Source organism: Halichoerus grypus, chromosome 5 (assembly GCF_964656455.1).
Source record: "Halichoerus grypus chromosome 5, mHalGry1.hap1.1, whole genome shotgun sequence".
NCBI classification, from domain to species: domain Eukaryota; kingdom Metazoa; phylum Chordata; class Mammalia; order Carnivora; family Phocidae; genus Halichoerus; species Halichoerus grypus.
This window is the reverse complement of record NC_135716.1, coordinates 157,652,183-157,669,550: the sequence shown is the minus strand read 5'-3', so window position 1 is coordinate 157,669,550 and position 17,368 is coordinate 157,652,183. Positions and strand designations below refer to the sequence as shown.

Here is a 17,368-nt window from a genome sequence, read left to right as displayed (position 1 = left end):
CGCTTCTTTCCTTCCCCAAGTAAACTAGTCATTTCTTCATTACTTTACCCCCGAAGTTTTCCCTATGGTTTAGCTGCCAACATTTATTGAGTGCTTAGCATGTGTGATGAAATCTTGCTCAAGCTTCTAGATGTACCTGAGAGGTTGCTTCCTTTGTAAAGTCCTGGCCACCACCTCCAACCCCCAAAAGAAATAAAAGATAAGAAAGAATCATTCTTCTTTCAGGCTTCTCTAGTACATTACTCTTAGCATCAGTATAGCACTTAAAATTTTATTTTTGTGGTTAGTTGTGATGAGCCCTTTTCTGCCTGTGCTCACGTTTACAGTCTTATTTTTGTAGAAGCCAGGGACTTACCTTAATTCTCTTCGGTCCTCAGCATCCAGCACAATTTCTGGCACTTAGTAGGTGCTAAATAAATAATGCTTTGTAATTTTAGCTCAAATACAAATGCACTTTACGCTTATTCCTTCTATTTGTCTTAATGCCTGTTATTATTATAATTAACAAGTGTGATTTAAATACGTTGTTTTTTAAAAGCACAACAGGAAAACAGTTTCCACTCTATTCTCATGGCCTTGATTTTCCAGATTCCATACTCAGCCGTTTTCAAAGCCTCTCGAGTAGCCTGGCTGAGCGCTCTGCTCTGCTGCAGAAGGCAATTGCCCGATCTCAGAGTGTCCAGGAAAGCCTGGAGAGCTTGTTGCAGTCCATCAGGGAAGTTGAACAAAACCTGGAGGAGGAGCAGGTGGTATCCTTGTCATTGGGCGTCATCCAGGAAGCCCTGGCCACGAACATGGTGAGACCTAGGCCCCAAGAGTTAGCATCAATGGCGTGCTTGCTGTGTTCCATAATTACATCATTTTGAAAAAGTATCAGGAAAAGAACTCATTTCCATGAATCTTCTAATAAGACTTAGAGATGATAACTGATCCATGTAAAGATATTTCTACCCAGTTTCTAAACCATTGTTAAGCTTGAGGAAAAGTGGCCCTGCGAAGTCATTAATGGAATGGGGTGGAGAACTAAGGGGATGGGATGTTTGGTAGTCCAGAGGCTCAGTTGCAATCCCGCCCTCCTCGAGGAGGTGAGCATGTAATTATTAGATTATTAGGTCATGGCTCCGATACCCTAGGATAAGTGAGCAAGGAGCTGACAGACACATTTTTTGGTGACAGAAATTGAAGCAGGACATTGCTCGGCAAAAGAGCAGCTTGGAGGCCACCCGTGAGATGGTGACGCGATTCATGGAGGCCGCAGACAGCACCACGGCTGCAGTGCTGCAGGGCAAACTGGCAGAGGTGAGCCAGCGCTTCCAACAGCTCTGTCTGCAGCAGCAAGAGAAGGAGAGCTCCCTGAAGAAGCTTCTGCCCCAGGCAGAGATGTTTGAACATCTCTCTGATAAGCTGCAGCAATTCATGGAAAACAAAAGCCGGATGCTAGCCTCTGGAAATCAGCCAGATCAAGATATTGCACATTTCTTCCAGCAGATCCAGGTGAGAATATATCTGCCACAGTGGCAGAACAAAGAAAAGAAGGGCAAGGAGGGGACCAACAATCACAGGAGTGCATAGTATGTCAGTCAGTGTACTAGAAACTTTACCTGCAATATCTTAAGGAATTATCACAACCAGGGACACCTGGGGGGCTCAGTCGTTAAGGGTCTGCCTTCGGCTCAGGTCATGATCTCCTGGTCCTGGGATCGAGCCCCGCATCGGGCTCCCTGCTCAGTGGGGAGTCTGCTTCGCCCTCTGCCCCTCCCCCCTGCTTATGCACACACTCTCACTCTCTCAAATAAATCAATAGAATCTTTAAAAAACAAAAAAGAATTATCACAACCACCCTGTAAACTAGATATTGTCCTTTAAAAAAAAACAAAAAAACAAACACAGCCTAGATTTACTTTTCACTTAGCTCATCATGGTCACTCAGGGATTCAAGTCGATGGGGACTTCATCCTGCCCTACGCCTTCATGACTACTGCTCCAGCAGGGAGAGGGCATTTCAAATCCGTTTTCATTTCATTAGTTAAAGCAGGTTTCACACCTGGCATTCAAGGGGTTGGAGAAATGTATTCCTACCATATACCTAGTAGGTGCAGAGTTAGAAATATTTGACAGTCTTACCTACCACAGATACAGATACATGTGCAGGAGTAGGACTGTAGGTCAGAGTATATGCCTGTACTTAATTTGACCAAGGAGTGGCCACGTTGACTCCAGGATGGCTGCAGGTGCCCACATTGCCACCTGTAGGACCTGAACATTCCTATATCCCTGCATTGGTGTCTTGGCGTTATCCATCTAACTTTTTCCATATTAAAGTAGGATCTCATGGTTTGGTTTGGTTTGCTGTCCTTTTTGGGTTTTATTTTGAGGAATTTCGAACTTACAGAAAAGTAGGAATGGCACAATAAACACCAGCGTCCTTTTCACCTAGATCCCAGTGTTTCAGGATTTCACCATTTTGCATCCCACCAGCAGTGCACTAAAGTACCTGTAGGGACAGCCTCACCAGCAGAACAGCATTTGAGTTTCTGTTAATCTGATTGATACAACATGATATTTCAGTGTGGCTTTAATTTTTATTTTTTCTCTGATAAAGTTGAGTATATTTTTATACATTTAAGGGACATTTATTTGTAAACTCTTGGTTCGTGGCCTTTACTATTTCCTGTCAGGACTTTGTGGGTTTTTTTTTTTTTTTTTTTTCCTTCTTTCTTTCAACCTACAAGAGTTCTATAGGAGGGAGGTTAGTTCTTTATATATGATATGTTGAAAATCTTTTTTCACAGTTTGTCCTTTGTCTTTGCTTAAAGTGTTTTTGGTCATGTAAGAGGTTTTTAAATTTTTACATAGTAGATTTTATCACTTCTTATTGAATATGTATTTTTGAAAGTCTTTTGCCACACGCAGGTTTGAAGGAATTCACCCATGATTGCTTCTAGAACTCGGATCGTTTCTTCCTTTCATTCTGTCTTTATTTTACGTTTGAATCTTTTAACATTTTAAGTTCATTCTGAGATACAGTGCACATATGAATCCAAGTTCTTTTTCTGAACGTCTGTCTAGTTGTTCCCGATATCATTTCTTTGAAAAGTCCATCTTTTTTTCCCAATGATTTGAGAAGTCATCTTTATCAGATATAGAATGTCCATGTGGACTCAGGTCTATTTCTGGATTTTCTATTCTGCTTTGCTGGTCTGTCTGTTCATGAACCATAGCATACTATTTTTTATTCTAGAGGCTTCGTGATGTGTTTTACTATCTAGGAGGGCTAGTCTCTCTTTCTCTCTCTCTCTCTTTTTTTCTTTCAGGATTTTTCACACTGGTAATTGTACATTTATTTTTCCGTGTGAACTTTCAAATCAACTTTATTAGTCATAGGGGGACAATTGGTATTTTTATTTGGATCCCGTTTTATTCACACGTGCATATATGCACACATACACACGTACACACATATCTTTATGGGTGTCTTTCCATTTATTGAGGTCTGCTTTTATGTCTGTCAAAAATATTTTAAAGTTTTATTCATAAGGGCTTTGCATGTTTCTTGTTAGTTGGTTCTTAAAATTGTACCTTCTATGCTGCTATTGTAAATGAAGTTTTCACTCTTGATTTTTATATGTTGGTTTTATATCCTGCTACGTTATTGGATTACTTCATTGTTTAATTAATTGTATGATTGATTTTCTTGGGTTTTACAAGTATACTTTCATATAATCTGCAAATACAGTTTTACCTCTTCTTTTCCAATTTGTATGCCACAAATTGTTTTCTCTTACCTAATTGCATTGGCTAATATCTTGAATACAGTGTTAAATAATAGTGGAGAGCGTATGTTTACCCTGTTTTACAGAAGAGAGAGGCTATGGAAGCTTAGAGAAATTTAATAGCTTAAGATCACACGCTAGAAGTAGCAAAGCCGTGATTGATTTTCAGGAATCTTTTTGACTCCAAAAACATCCATTCTTTTCATTCTGTCATGCTGCCTCCCAAATCATTAAACATTTGTTTAAAGGAGACAGGATTCATTTTCAATTCCTAGCTGCTCTCAGGTGGATTGGAAAAATCCTCCATATTTATTGGTTTGATCTAGCAGTTGACCCAGTGAGCATGCCTCTTTCTTTGTTCCCTCTTTTTCTACAGCTTAGGGGGAACTTGCCCCCGATTTAATATAGATATCTTTTTTTTTTTTAGAGTATATTTATTTATAATGATCAGAGGATTTAGTACATTTTCCTGTTTGCTTGACAGGAGCTCAATTCGGAAATGGAAGATCAACAGGAGAACCTTGAGACTCTCGAGAACCTGGTCACAGAACTGAGCTCCTGTGGCTTTGCCCTCAACCTATCCCAGCACCAGGACAGGGTACAGAATCTCAGAAAGGACTTCACAGAGCTACAGAAGACAGTTAAAGAAAGGTGAGTTTTCATATGCGTTGGTCAATTGGGGGAGCTAATTTTTCCTTGCTATTGAAGGAAATGATTTTCTCTTCCTCCTTTAGTAGAAAAGATGGCATCAAGAAGTCTGCTACTGAGTCATAGGAGATTGGAAAGTGCCTCTTTTAGGCAAAGCTATTTAGTCTACTCGGTGCTCAGTGGTTTTCTATTACTAGATCCTGAATTCCTTCTCAGTAACGGGGCTCCGTCTCCCTCTGTACAGTCAGTAGCCCAGGTCACCTGGACCTAACAGTAAATTTGGGGCAGCAAGTAGGATTGTGGCAGGATTTGAAGTAAAGAGAAAAATTGGAAGAGACTTTCCGGATGTAATTAATGGTTACATTGGTTCTCTTTCTGCTTTGGCCACATTTGAGTTGTTGTTCTAGAGGAGTGTCTGGATTCTTCTTTTAAGGGAATCATGGGAATATATGACAGGGGTGGCTGATTTCATTTTATCTGCTGACTGTTGAAAAGCCATGATTCCATTAGAAAACCTCACATGGGTTTAAGAGCTTGATAGGACTTCCTCTCTTGGTTTAGCCATATATATAATCTTGATTTGGCAGGTGACTGCCTGAGGAAAGTGACTGGAGGAAAGCAGTTGCTCAAAACAACACTATAGCCTCAGGCTACTTAGTGGAGAGAAGGGGGACAGAGGCCAGGAAAGCTTGTTCTTCCTCTATACTCGGGGCCATTTACCTGTAGGAAGAACCAGGATCTCTGGCTTAAAGTTTGATAGATGTGGCCACTTCTAAAATTTAATTTTGAAATTGAATTCTCCTTTGTCCTTGGCTCATTTTACCCATTTGTGTGCTTTTTTAAAAAAAGATTTTATTTATTTATTTGAGAGAGGGAGATAGAGAACCAGCAGGGGGAGAGGGAGAAGCAGGCTCCCCACTGAGCAGGGAGCCTAACCTGGGGCTCAATCCGAGGACCCTGGGATCATGACCTGAGCCAAAGGCAGATGCTTAACCGACTGAGCCACCCAGGTGCACCTAGTGTGCTTAACCTAACTTTTCTGAGCCTCTGTTTCAGCATCTTCTTTGCTAAGGGGATTAGCATATGAATTTGGCCTTGAAAGAGTCAACTACCTAAAAAGTGACAGAGCTGGACTTGAGATCCAAAGCCTACATTCTTTCCATTGTATCATTGCACCTAAATAGCATGCTCCTTTTAGTTTCTCTCACTTTCACTTTGGCCTGGAGTAAGATTAAAGACTCCTCTCCCCAGAAATGTCCAAACAAGGGCAACAGATTCCTTAGTTTGATGCTCTCCTACATTGTATGTGGTGGTTTAGCCAAAGCTGCCGTGGAAAAGATTATGGGAAGGAAAAGGCCCTGTAAGGAAAAGATGCCTAGAGTCCCAGAATGAGTGTAGTTTTAGTTCAAGTTGACATCTTTACAAAGCTTAGTCTGACAAGTAACAAAATGTCTTCGTTGTTGTTGACAGGGAGGAAGATGCATCATCTTGTCAGGAACAATTGGATGAATTTCGGAAGCTGGTTAGGACCTTCCAAAAATGGCTGAAGGAAACTGAAGGGAATATTCCACCTACAGAGACTTTTATGAGTACTAAAGAGCTGGAAAAGCAGATTGAACACCTGAAGGTAGGTGAACAGAAAGAGCTCCAGGAACCAGGTTGGACAGCAGTTTGGAAGCTTGTATGGACTGGTCTTCAACAGTGGTAAGGAAGTGGTGCGACAAATCCAAGTTATCCTTCTGCATCAGAATAGAAATCCCTCCATTTTCTTCATGTGATTCCCACCTACCCCTACCCAAGCACTGAGCACCAAAATGTCTCCTATTTAAAAACCAAAACCAAAAAAGTAACCTGGAAATAACATCTATAAAGTTTCAGCTGTTTTTCAGATGCCTCTCATTCTGTGGTGGATCATAAAAAAGATAGTTGTTAAAGTCCAGTCCTTGAGAAGCTTACACTCTCACTGTGTGTTTGAGAATTAGAGAGTTATATGTGAGCAAGTGACCAGATACATGATCAGGAAATTGAGAAAAGAAGAACTAGCTCTACAGCTAAAAAAGGAAGAGTTAGAATCAGATGGTTGGACAGTACCTTCCAGAGTAGGATCACCCTTTCTCCCATCCCCTGCAGAATCCCTTCTTTGATTCAGTCATTCAGCCTCTGCTTGCTCCTCTAACACATTTGTTCTTTTTGTTGAAATCAAGCCATATCTACCTCCAACTAGTTCTCATGCATTCTCCTTATTTTCTTAGTAAAGCAGGATTTATTTTGAGCCAGACGACAGGGAAAGAGTTTGGTTGCTTTCACAGAGAGAGTGCCAGGAGCATTTGCTGCAGGGAATCCCCTGGGGCAGAGGCTTCCCAATTTCTAGGTTCACAGTGCCCTTAGTGTTTCAAGAAATTTTTCATGGTACCTCAAGGCAAAAAAAAAAGAAAAAGAAAAGAAAAAACTAAAAAGTCTCACTTGCTACGTGGTTAGGTCTAAACAACTTCATAGTAGTTGTTCACGTGGTGTCCAACAGATGTCACTGTATTTCCCTCAAAACTTGAAAATACCCTGTGAGTCCATGCATGGTTTGGGAACTGTGGCTCTTTGGAATCTGGAGTGATTAATAAAGGAATTTATAGCTGTGAATTGACAAGGCTCAGTTTGCAGTTCGGCAGCATGAGCCTGCTGGATACCCATGGCTCTGTCTTTCTCTGCTGCTGGGCAGCTTAAAGTCAAAAGCAAACTAAGTAGACTGTCAGGGAAATTCAGTGTGGAGAAAGGGATTCAAGGCTAAGAAGGTGTCCCTGCTTTGGAAGAAGTGGAATTCTACTTCTGTCGCAGGCGATCCACATGCAGAGACAATACGACCTTGTGACAGCAGATGCCTTTGTTTCCTAAGGGTTTTCTGTGGCAGTCAGAGCTCTGGCTTCAAGCCCAATATAAAGTCTCCTTGAAAATGCAAAGTGTAGCCTACGATTCTATGTATTTCTCTACATCTCAACATCTAGCTCCTCATTTTACCCTCCATTTGCCATTTCCTTTTTATTCTTTACATGCATCCATTCCCTTTTATTACCTTTGTCTTCACTCAAAGCTTTCCTCTCTCTAGGCAGAGTTAGATGTGTCTCCTCTTGTGCTCTCAGAGTTTACTGTGTATTTCTGTAATAACATTTATCACATTATAATGCAGTTGATAATCTGACCTCTTGGTTTTAGGAACTGTGTCACAATCCTATTTTGTATCCCCAGTGTTAGGCATGATGCCTGGCCTACAGTAATGCTCAATAAATAATTGATGAATGAATGAATGGGAAGATCCTGAATATTCCAGGATATCATTCTCCCACATCATGGCTGGCTAAACCAAGATCTTGATGTGGCTGAATACGTGAGGATAGTCACTTAATGCTTATCAAAAATTTAGGGAGTATATGTACAAGAACAGGTGTCCCTACTGATGAGGAGAATGCCCCCAGATGTTACATTTAGCTGTTCTGTTAACAGGGTCTTCTAGAGGACTGGGCAAGTAAGGGAAGTTTGGTGGAAGAAATCAACTGCAAAGGCACTTCTTTAGAAAATCTCATCATGGAGATCACAGCACCTGATTCCCAAGCCAAGACAGGTGAGTGCAGGCTTTTAAGAATGCAGTAAATAAACATCATTCTTCACTTTGGCCTTTGGCCTTTCGTTATGACCCCTTATTTAATAAAAGTCAGAATCAATGTTGGGTATGAGAACAAAGGGGAGCGATCCACAAAGCAGTCTTCCCCCTCAGTCTGATCTTTTCCCCATCTCTTCCCCAACCTGATCTTTGCTCCATTTTACAAAATTCCTTCCTGTGATGGGAAAAAGTAAAGGGACTAGTTGGCCTAAATGAACAGAGAAGGATTAAAATAGAATTTCCATCTTGGCGAATTTATTCTTTTTAAACATGGGAATGGATGGCTATGCATCATCTTTAGATTGGAGTCAGCCCTGAAGGGTATAAGCATGGTATCTTGAGAGACACTAGGTATTTAGGAGTCAGTGTTGGTCTGCCAAGGACTGCCACACTTCTTGGAAGTGGATACAAAGATTGTGCCCAGATATATGAATAATCTCTGGCTGCAAATTAAGTCTTTCAAACAAAATCCATATGAGCTCACAGTCACTTTCTGGTTTTTAATTGGGACCTTATAGGTTTTATTGCCAGACTGTGTTAGTGCACACCTACAGTCACTTTAGTCGTAAGGGAAAAGTTTATTTTTTCCTCCTGAGAACAGCCGCTTTTCTGTTGAAGTTTAAAGATCTGTTGGAACTACCCAGAAATGACAGCATTTCAGGGAATTGATGATTCTTATATTGCAACACATAAAACTTAGAAAAGTTCAGGGACTTACTAGTGTGTGACTACATCAGGAGTCTGCAAGCTTTTTCTGTAAAGGGCCATGTAGTAAATATTTAAGGCTTGTGAGCCACATGTTCTCTGTCACACTACACATCTCTAGCACTGCGGCACAGAAACAGGGACACACAGCATACAAGTGGACGGGTGTGGCTGTGTTCACATAAAACATTATATACAGAACTTGGCAGAGGACCAGATTTGGCCAGTATAGTTTTCTGACTCCTAGACTAGATCATTGGTTTTTCAAACATTTTAAAGCACTAAAATCTTTTTTTTAAATAATCTCAAATACAGGGTGCCTGGGTGGCTCAGTTGGTTAAGCGACTGCCTTCGGCTCAGGTCATGATCCTGGAGTCCCTGGATCGAGTCCCGCATCGGGCTCCCTGCTCGGCAGGAAGTCTGCTTTTCCCTCTGACCCTAACCCCTCTGATGTGCTCTCTCTCATTCTCTCTCTCTCAAATAAATAAATAAAATCTTTAAAATAAATAAATAAATAAATAATCTCAAATACAACTCTACTACATAAAACAGATACAAATGATATTTTGTTGGCATAAATTTCCCTTATAAGTGAATTTATAACATTTTATCTATCATGAAATCCATCAGTGAAAATACTGAGGCTATCCTAGGGAATATAAAGATTTGACAAAGGATTTTTGGATGACAGCTTTATTATCAGATTTATTTCTCCATTTTGTTTGGTTGCATTGTATCCAGGAAATACAGGTTACACAGATAAGTAGTTGTAAAGGATGATGAATGTTTTTAAAAGTTCACTTTATGGTTCACCTGTGTCAGAAAAAATTGTCAAAGTCTTGGAAATGGACAACAGAAAAGTATTGGGTGTCCTTTCAGTGAAGTGTTGGGCATTGTCTAATAGGCTTGGTTTTTTTTGTTTGTTTGTTTGTTTGTTTAGATTTTATTTATTTTTTGATAGAAAGACAGCAAGAGAGGGAACACAAGCACAGGGAGTGGGAGAGGGAGAAGCAGGCTTCCCGTGGAGCAGGGAGCCCGATGTGGGGCTCGATCCCAGGACCCTGGGATCATGACCTGAGCCGAAGGCAGATGCTTAACAACTGACCCACCCAGGCGCCCCTCTAATAAGCTTTTGGAAATTATTTGGTTCTGAGTGTGCATCTTTAACTGAATATCTGTTCTATTCTAGAGTTTTGTGGATAATTGATAGTAATGCAAATGATTTGTCCATAGGAATTCAAGTAAATTTTGCCCAGTGGAAAAGATAAATCTCAAGTATTATTATTCTGTAGATTGCTAACCAGTTTCCCATTAATTACTCATTTATTAATCTCCTCAAGAGTTATGGGGTAGAAATTGTACATTTAGTACAGGTGAAGGGGGCACAGTAACTAAGATGTCACCCACTATGAAGTGATGCGCCTAAATTCAAACACAAATATACTTGATTCAAGATGGAAAAAAAAAAAAAAGTTCCCCTTAGAGTCTCAGAACACTCCTCAATTAAACTGAACTAGAAGCTTGAAAGTGATGTAATAAATTCTTGTTTCAAAGTTAAATCACAAGAATTTTAATGAAGGTTCACATTCTTTTCTTAAACATAGAAAACTCCTAAAACTGGCATTGAGAACAAAAGCTTGCCTGGAACTTGACGTCATCATGACCTGACATGTTAAGAATTCTGTTACTACACGGTTCTGCCCTAATGAGAGAGCCTGCTTTGAGTAGATGCACCTTAGCCTTTCTTGTCACTTTCTTTGATGTAGTACACACATGCTGTAAATGTCTTCCTTTGTATGAGAGGACATGTGTAGGTTTGACTACCGTAAAGTGCTAGCAGAGAGCTATAGCTTTTCCAATCAGTGACACTCAAAACGAAGTTTAAATGTAGGCAGGGAGGTACAGGAGCTACTTCATTCTCTCCCCAAAGCAGCATAAATTGGTTATATCTAGTGGGTCAAGATGTGGTGTTCAACATAATTGAATGTGCATGTTTTCTTGCCATTTCTAAGTAATCCGAAATATATTCTGAAGGTTAAATTTAAACCAAACATTTACAGAGTCCCTACAGTACCTCTTTTGCTGCTTTGAAAATCACTAGCCCTGAGTGCTCTCAAAGTTCTATTCTACCTCTGAAAAATCATGAATATTACAGTTCTTGACATTAATGTAGCTCTTTTTGTTTCATAAAGTGCTTTCACGTACACTACCTCATTACTTCTCTCCAGTAACCCCATCAGTGCTGACAGGATAGCTAGTATTATCTTCATATCCTAGAGAAGACACTGAGGTCCATCCGTAGACTAAGGCTCACATACTGAGTGAGTGATGGTCTTGGCCAGGACCACCTTCTCCCAATTACTAGTCCAGTTTCTTTTTTGGTCATCACCCTACTGCAGTGGAATACGATCTTTTTGTTTGATCTATTTTTTCACTGAAAATACAATAATGTCGGGGCACCTGGGTGACTTGGTCAGTTAAGCATCCAACTCTTGATCTCAGCTCAGGTTTTGATCTCAGCGTCCTGAATTCAGGCCCTGCGTTGGTCTTCACACTGGGTGTGGAGCCTACTTAAGGAAAAAAAGAGAGAAAATACAGTAATGTTAACATTTAAAAGTTTCACAATTACTATTTTTTAATATAACCTTAACATAAAACTTTTTCCAGTGAAATCGGTGCACATGAGAGTTTTATTCTGTCCTTGTAATGTAACATTATATCATGAATATTCTTCATGTTTCTGTATAATTTCTATAATTGCATGATCTGATTTTTATTTAACTTGGGACGCTCCTGAAATATAAGGAATCAACCTGGGGGAGAATATAGGTGAAATCGTGGTAATCAGAAACAGAACCAAAGGCCCAAAGCAGAATTTATGGGAATATTTATGAGCCAGATTTATTGGCGCTTAGAATTTCCGTTTTCTGGTGGGGAAGGAGAGGAGAAAGTTTTCATGATAGAAAAGACAGAGAATCTGCCTTTTGAAGCAATATAAGGACTCATTTTAATGTCTTTATTAAAAGAATACTGCTTTTTCTGTCCTTAATTACACTTATTGTTCATTTTTATCATGTTGAAGAACATTGATGTTAAAGTTGAACCTTTTTGGCTCTATTACAAATCCTCGTTCCAAAGTGTGGCAGACAGCACAGATATTCTAAAGACTCAATTATTTTATCAATACTTGTTTGCAACATTATGGCAGGATCCAAAGAATTCAAGTCAGAGATCAAGGAAGGGAATTCGGGTTTCCTTTAGAAAGGGTTAGGAACCACTACCGCTAAGAAGCCAAGACACCTGAGTGATGCTCTGTTGCCTGGCAGCTAAAATGATTTGTCTCTTTCCATGAGTATGTTGTCTTGTGCTGTGTTAACCTCCTGATACCTGAGCTTAAAGTGAGTGCCAGAGAACAAATTCAGTGCCTGTATGTATTCCTAACACGTTTGTCTTGCCCTGTTTGTCTCCCTGTCCTTCTGCTCAGGTTCCATACTGCCCTCTGTAGGAAGCTCTGTAGGCAGTGTAAACGGATACCACACCTGCAAAGGTGAGAATGCCATTTCACAGTGCCTCTTTGTTGGATGTGTTAGGACAGTGTTCACGTTGGCATCTGTGTATGTTTCTGTATGTGTGAAAGAACCGCCGCCAGGATGGGTATGAGGGTAAAAATCTGGGGAGAAGCCACTGTGATGCTCCTTTGCTGGGTTGCTAAAGGCTAAGCAGGCTGGCAGCCAGTGAGATACAGTACTAGGAAATAAATTGGACCACTAGATAAGACCAGTAAGGAAAGAGCTTGAAGAAAATATATGTGAATCTTTGAGTCATAAAGAAGCCACGTTAGAGGTAGTCTAGTCTAACCCTCAGCCTCGTAGCCCCATGATTTCCCTGCTTGGACAAGAGGGAACAGAAGAATGCCCCAAATCCTTCACTCCCTTCACTTCCTAAGTTCCCAAGTGTATTTAGCATTTTATTTGTACATCTGAGTACCTCATGTCAAAATCCAAAAGCAGATTAATGAAAGCTCTTTTGCTTTGTATATATAAACAAGAACTTTTATGTGATTTAGCAGGAAGTGAATCTCTAGTTCACTAGAAGGAGTAGGAGAGACGTTTAATCCTGATGAGTAATTTAGCATGAGGAACCCATGGGGAGGCTTGGAGAACTATTCCCGATCTGATTTTTGTTTCTGTGATGCTAGATCTGACGGAGATCCAGTGTGACATGTCAGATGTAAACTTGAAATATGAGAAACTGGGGGGAGTGCTTCAGGAACGCCAGGAAAGCCTTCAGGCTGTCCTCAGCAGAATGGAGGAAGTTCAGAAGGAAGCAGGCTCAGTGCTGCAGTGGCTGGAATCAAAAGAGGAAGTCCTGAAAGCCATGGATGCCTGTTCATCTCCAACCAAGCCAGAAACAGTGAGAGCCCAAGCTGAATCTAACAAGGTACTGTGTTTGCATTAGCTGTGTCCCAGACACTAAGAGGAAGGGGCTGTTACACGGTGTTGTACCCAAGCCCGGGACCTGAGCGAGGGACACGGCCATCCACCCAGGCCATGAGGAGCCCTTTCAAAGGATTAATATGCTTAAGCTCTCCTAAAGAATTTTCTTACCTATGAAATGAGAAATTATTATAAATAATATTCAGATACAAAACCAGGCACACCTGATTGGCTCCATTGGAAGAGCATGTGACTCTTGATCTCTGGCTCATGAGTTCGAGCCCCACATGGAATGTAGAGATTATTAAAATAAATAAAACTTAAAAAAAAAAAAACAACCAAATCTGTTTATAGAAAGAGAATATCCCTCCTCTGAAGTTATCAGCGCACTGAGAATGGGATCTTGTTTTCCCTATGATTCTGTAAGCCAAACCATTCTCATCAAAGCCCCTTTGCAACCCTTGGGGCGATTTAAGTGTAGCTGTGATTATAGTTCATTCTTCAGGTTGACATGTAGGACTAGGAAAACTATCAGGAGAAACAAGACCATATAGAAAGTCCTATCAAAAAAAATTTTTTGCCAAACTTTTTTATATTCTAACTGGACAGAGTATGCCATCTTCTTCAGCTACCTAAATGTCCTTGATGCCACCATCATCATTATCATACCTGACACTTTCTGTGTGGGGGGATGAATAATACCTTCTTACTGGGTTCTACCGATATGTTGTCCATAAAAGAAATTTAGATCCTGCTACTCAGATTTTCATTTTAAAGTAAAAATCGAAGCAGAAATGTTAAAGTATCTTAAAATCATGAAATAAGACACTGATAGAATCAGAAGTGGAGCCTATAATTGCGGCCCAGTCTTCTAGTACTTTCCTCCACACACACAGCTCTGTTTCCTATGCAGAAATCTCATGGCAATCCCCGGTGTTCTCTCTCCTAGGCCTTCCTGGCTGAATTGGAACAGAATTCTCCAAAAATCCAAAAAGTAAAGGAAGCCCTGGCTGGATTACTGATGACATATCCCAACTCACAAGAAGCAGAAAACTGGAAGGAAATGCAAGAGGAACTCAGTAAGTATTCAGAGGGATGTTGCAAATTCATTACATTGCTTGTCTTCAAAGCAAAGAATTTCAGCACATCCTATAAAGCAGGACTTATTTTTAGTTAATTTTCATAAGCAATCAAGAGGTCCAAATAGGGTTAGAGAGTGAGTGAGTCTGATTAGGGAAAAGAATCTAGAGATTCCACTCAAAAGTCTCAGAGGTTTGGCTTTCTTGGGCAAGTCAATCTGATAATCTGCTGTGATAAGGAGAGCATTGGTGATGAAAATGAAAATGGGAAATAATCTATTCACTGGAAGGATTAGGTGAATTATTCTGCATTCATATTGAGCTATATATAAATGATACTGGTGAATGTTTATTGGCATGAAAAAACATTGGCAGTAAAGATGTTTATAATATAGTAAGAGTTAAAAAACAGGCCATAAAATAATATAGATAAGATAGCCATACATCCATGTCTGTGTGTGTGTGTGTGTGTGTGTGTGTAGTTCTGTGTAGTTTCATGTAACCACCACCACGATCAAGTACAGAACTGTGTTACTTTAGTTAAAATTAAATGAAGGTTATTTTTAACTAATGCTGCAGGGGTCATTTCCTGTAGTATATTAGGAACATAACTTAGGGATCAGGCCAGTGGCTGGTGAGACTAAAGGAACACATTCTCTCATTTCCCCTCTACAGATTCCCGATGGGAAAGGGCCACCGAAGTGACCATGGCCCGGCAAAGGCAGCTGGAGGAATCTGCAAGTCATCTGGCCAGCTTCCAGGCTGCAGAATCCCAGCTCCGGCCCTGGCTGATGGAGAAGGAACTGATGATGGGGGTGCTGGGGCCCCTGTCTATTGACCCCAACATGCTGACTGCACAAAAGCAGCAGGTCCAGGTGAGCCACAAAGCTTACTGCGTTAAGCAAAGAAATTAGAACCCCGTGAACCTGGTTTTGAATGCTGTTCTCAGCAAGTAGATTTCAAATGACCCTAGACAAGTCAGTTAACCTTCCAGAGTTCCGTTTCCTCAGTTTAAATGAGATGTTTATAAGGGCTTTATCACGGTGCCTGTCAAATAATAAATAGTCAATAACTGTATTATTAATATCATTAACAGGCAGTAAGATGAGTGGATGTAAGAATGGGGAATTTCTGACTACTTTGTAGAATCGTATTTTACTTTTAATCCCCAATAGTAGTGACCATATTACTTAATGTAATGTCTTATATCTGCTGGCTTCACTTAAAGATTCTCTGTTGCTCAAACCGCAAAAAAAATTGATTTAAGTGCCTACCATCATGGAAATTTAGGTTGGTCAAATTATATCATTTCTAATGAATTCCTTTTGAGAACTTTTTCTTCTTCCTCTTCCTCCTCCTCTTCTTCTTCGTCTTCTTCTTCTTCTTTTTTTTTTTTTTGGTAAGCACCAGAGAACCTTCTATTATTCTACATCCTCCCAAACTCTTACAAACTTGTTCCATTTCTTCTCACCATCCACCAAGTTCCCTAAATTAAAGACTTAAGAGCAGTTTTTGAAGGAACCCTTTCTTTTAGCCCCTGCATCCAATTAATTATCAAGTCCTCTTTAGTTCACTTACAAATATTTTTCTATTCCAGTGGTTTTCAGACTCTTTGGTCTCAAAACACTTTTAGGCTCTTAAAAAAAATTGAAGACCCCAGGGGCACCTGGGTAGCTCAGTCGAGTAAGGGTCCCAACTCGTGATTTTGGCTCAGGTCATGATCTCAGGATCGTGAAATCGAGCTCCACATTGGGCTCTGTGTTCAGCACGGAGCTACTTGAGATTCTGTCTCTCCCTTTCCCTCTGCCCCTCCCTCCACCCTCTCTCTTTGTCTCTCTCTCTCTCTCTAAAATAAATAAATAAGTAAAATCTTTTTAAAAAAATTATTGAGGACCCCAAAGAGCTTGTGTTTAACTATTGATATCTATTAATATTTACTGTATTAAAACACTAAGGGGTACTTGGGTGGTTTAGTCAGTTAAGCGTCTGACTCTTGATCTCAACTCAGGTCTTGATCTCAGGGTCGTGAGTTCAAGCCCCACACTGGGTGTGGAGCCTACTTAAAAACAAAAACAAAAACACTGAGGAATTTAAAAATATGTATTTATTAATTAATTTAAAAATAATAATGGTAAAACTGTAACATTAACATAAGTAACATTTTTTTATGAAAAAATATCATTTTCCAAACATAAAAACTTTAATAAGAGTGGTATTGTTTTATGGCTTTGCAAATCTCTTTGATGTCTGACTTAATAGAATATTCTCATATATTTTCATATCTGCTTCTGCACTTAGTCTATTGCAATACTAGATGTCATGTAGCCTCAGGAAAACACTGAACATTTGTGAGAGAAAAATTATAAAAGGCAAATAATATCTTAGTATTATTATGAAATTAGTTTGACCTCATGGACCCTCTGAAAGGGCCTGGAGACTCCCAAGGATCCCTGGAGCATACTTTGAGAACTACTGTTCTAATTCTCCATTCTAAGTGCTCCTCCCTTAGGGAGGTTTGATCTCAGGCCTATACCATTGCAACATCCTTCTAATGGGCTTCTTTGTCTAGTGCATTCTCCACACGGTTACCAAATTATCTCCTTAACTCACACACCTGAATACATGAAAATGCTTCACTGGCTCTTGGCTGCCGATTGAACAAAGTCCAAGTACCTGCTCAGTGTCGTATATGAGGCTTTCCACAATCTGGTCCCAGTTTGTCTTGCCAGCCTCATTTCCCACTCTTCTCCCATATACCCAGGTTTCTGCACACACCGGGTAACTCGTCCTTTCCTTGAACACACCATACTCATACCGCTCTGTGCCTTTGCTAATCCTAGGCCCTTTGCTAAAATGGCTCTCTCTCTCTCTCACTGGGAGAACTTCCTTGTATCCTTTGTGAAGGCGCTCCTGACTTCCCTCGTCCACTTTTGTCATGTTCCACAGAATTAATCATCCTTACTTCTTGCTTTCACAGTGCCATGTTCACATCAGTGTTTATCATTCTTTTTTTTTTTTTTAAAGATTTTATTTATTTATTTGACAGAGAGAGAGAGACAGCTAGAGAGGGAACACAAG

General features: G+C 40.2%; 1 protein-coding gene across 26 annotated transcripts in view; it reads left to right on the top strand.

Annotated features, from left to right (window-relative positions):
* Nucleotides 1-17,368, top strand: part of MACF1 (microtubule actin crosslinking factor 1) — a 337,838-nt gene that overhangs the window by 234,889 nt on the left and 85,581 nt on the right. For 23 of the 26 annotated variants that reach the window (XM_078073376.1, XM_078073377.1, XM_078073380.1 and 20 more), the window contains 9 exons: nucleotides 589-797; nucleotides 1,177-1,494; nucleotides 4,258-4,424; nucleotides 5,892-6,048; nucleotides 7,914-8,031; nucleotides 12,260-12,322; nucleotides 12,974-13,215; nucleotides 14,161-14,290; nucleotides 14,966-15,165. In XM_078073376.1, coding sequence (XP_077929502.1) covers nucleotides 589-797; nucleotides 1,177-1,494; nucleotides 4,258-4,424; nucleotides 5,892-6,048; nucleotides 7,914-8,031; nucleotides 12,260-12,322; nucleotides 12,974-13,215; nucleotides 14,161-14,290; nucleotides 14,966-15,165 — 1,604 coding nt within the window. The remainder of the gene's footprint in view (nucleotides 1-588; nucleotides 798-1,176; nucleotides 1,495-4,257; nucleotides 4,425-5,891; nucleotides 6,049-7,913; nucleotides 8,032-12,259; nucleotides 12,323-12,973; nucleotides 13,216-14,160; nucleotides 14,291-14,965; nucleotides 15,166-17,368) is intronic. The other 3 variants (XM_078073366.1, XM_078073379.1, XM_078073384.1) reach the window with 1 other exon arrangement.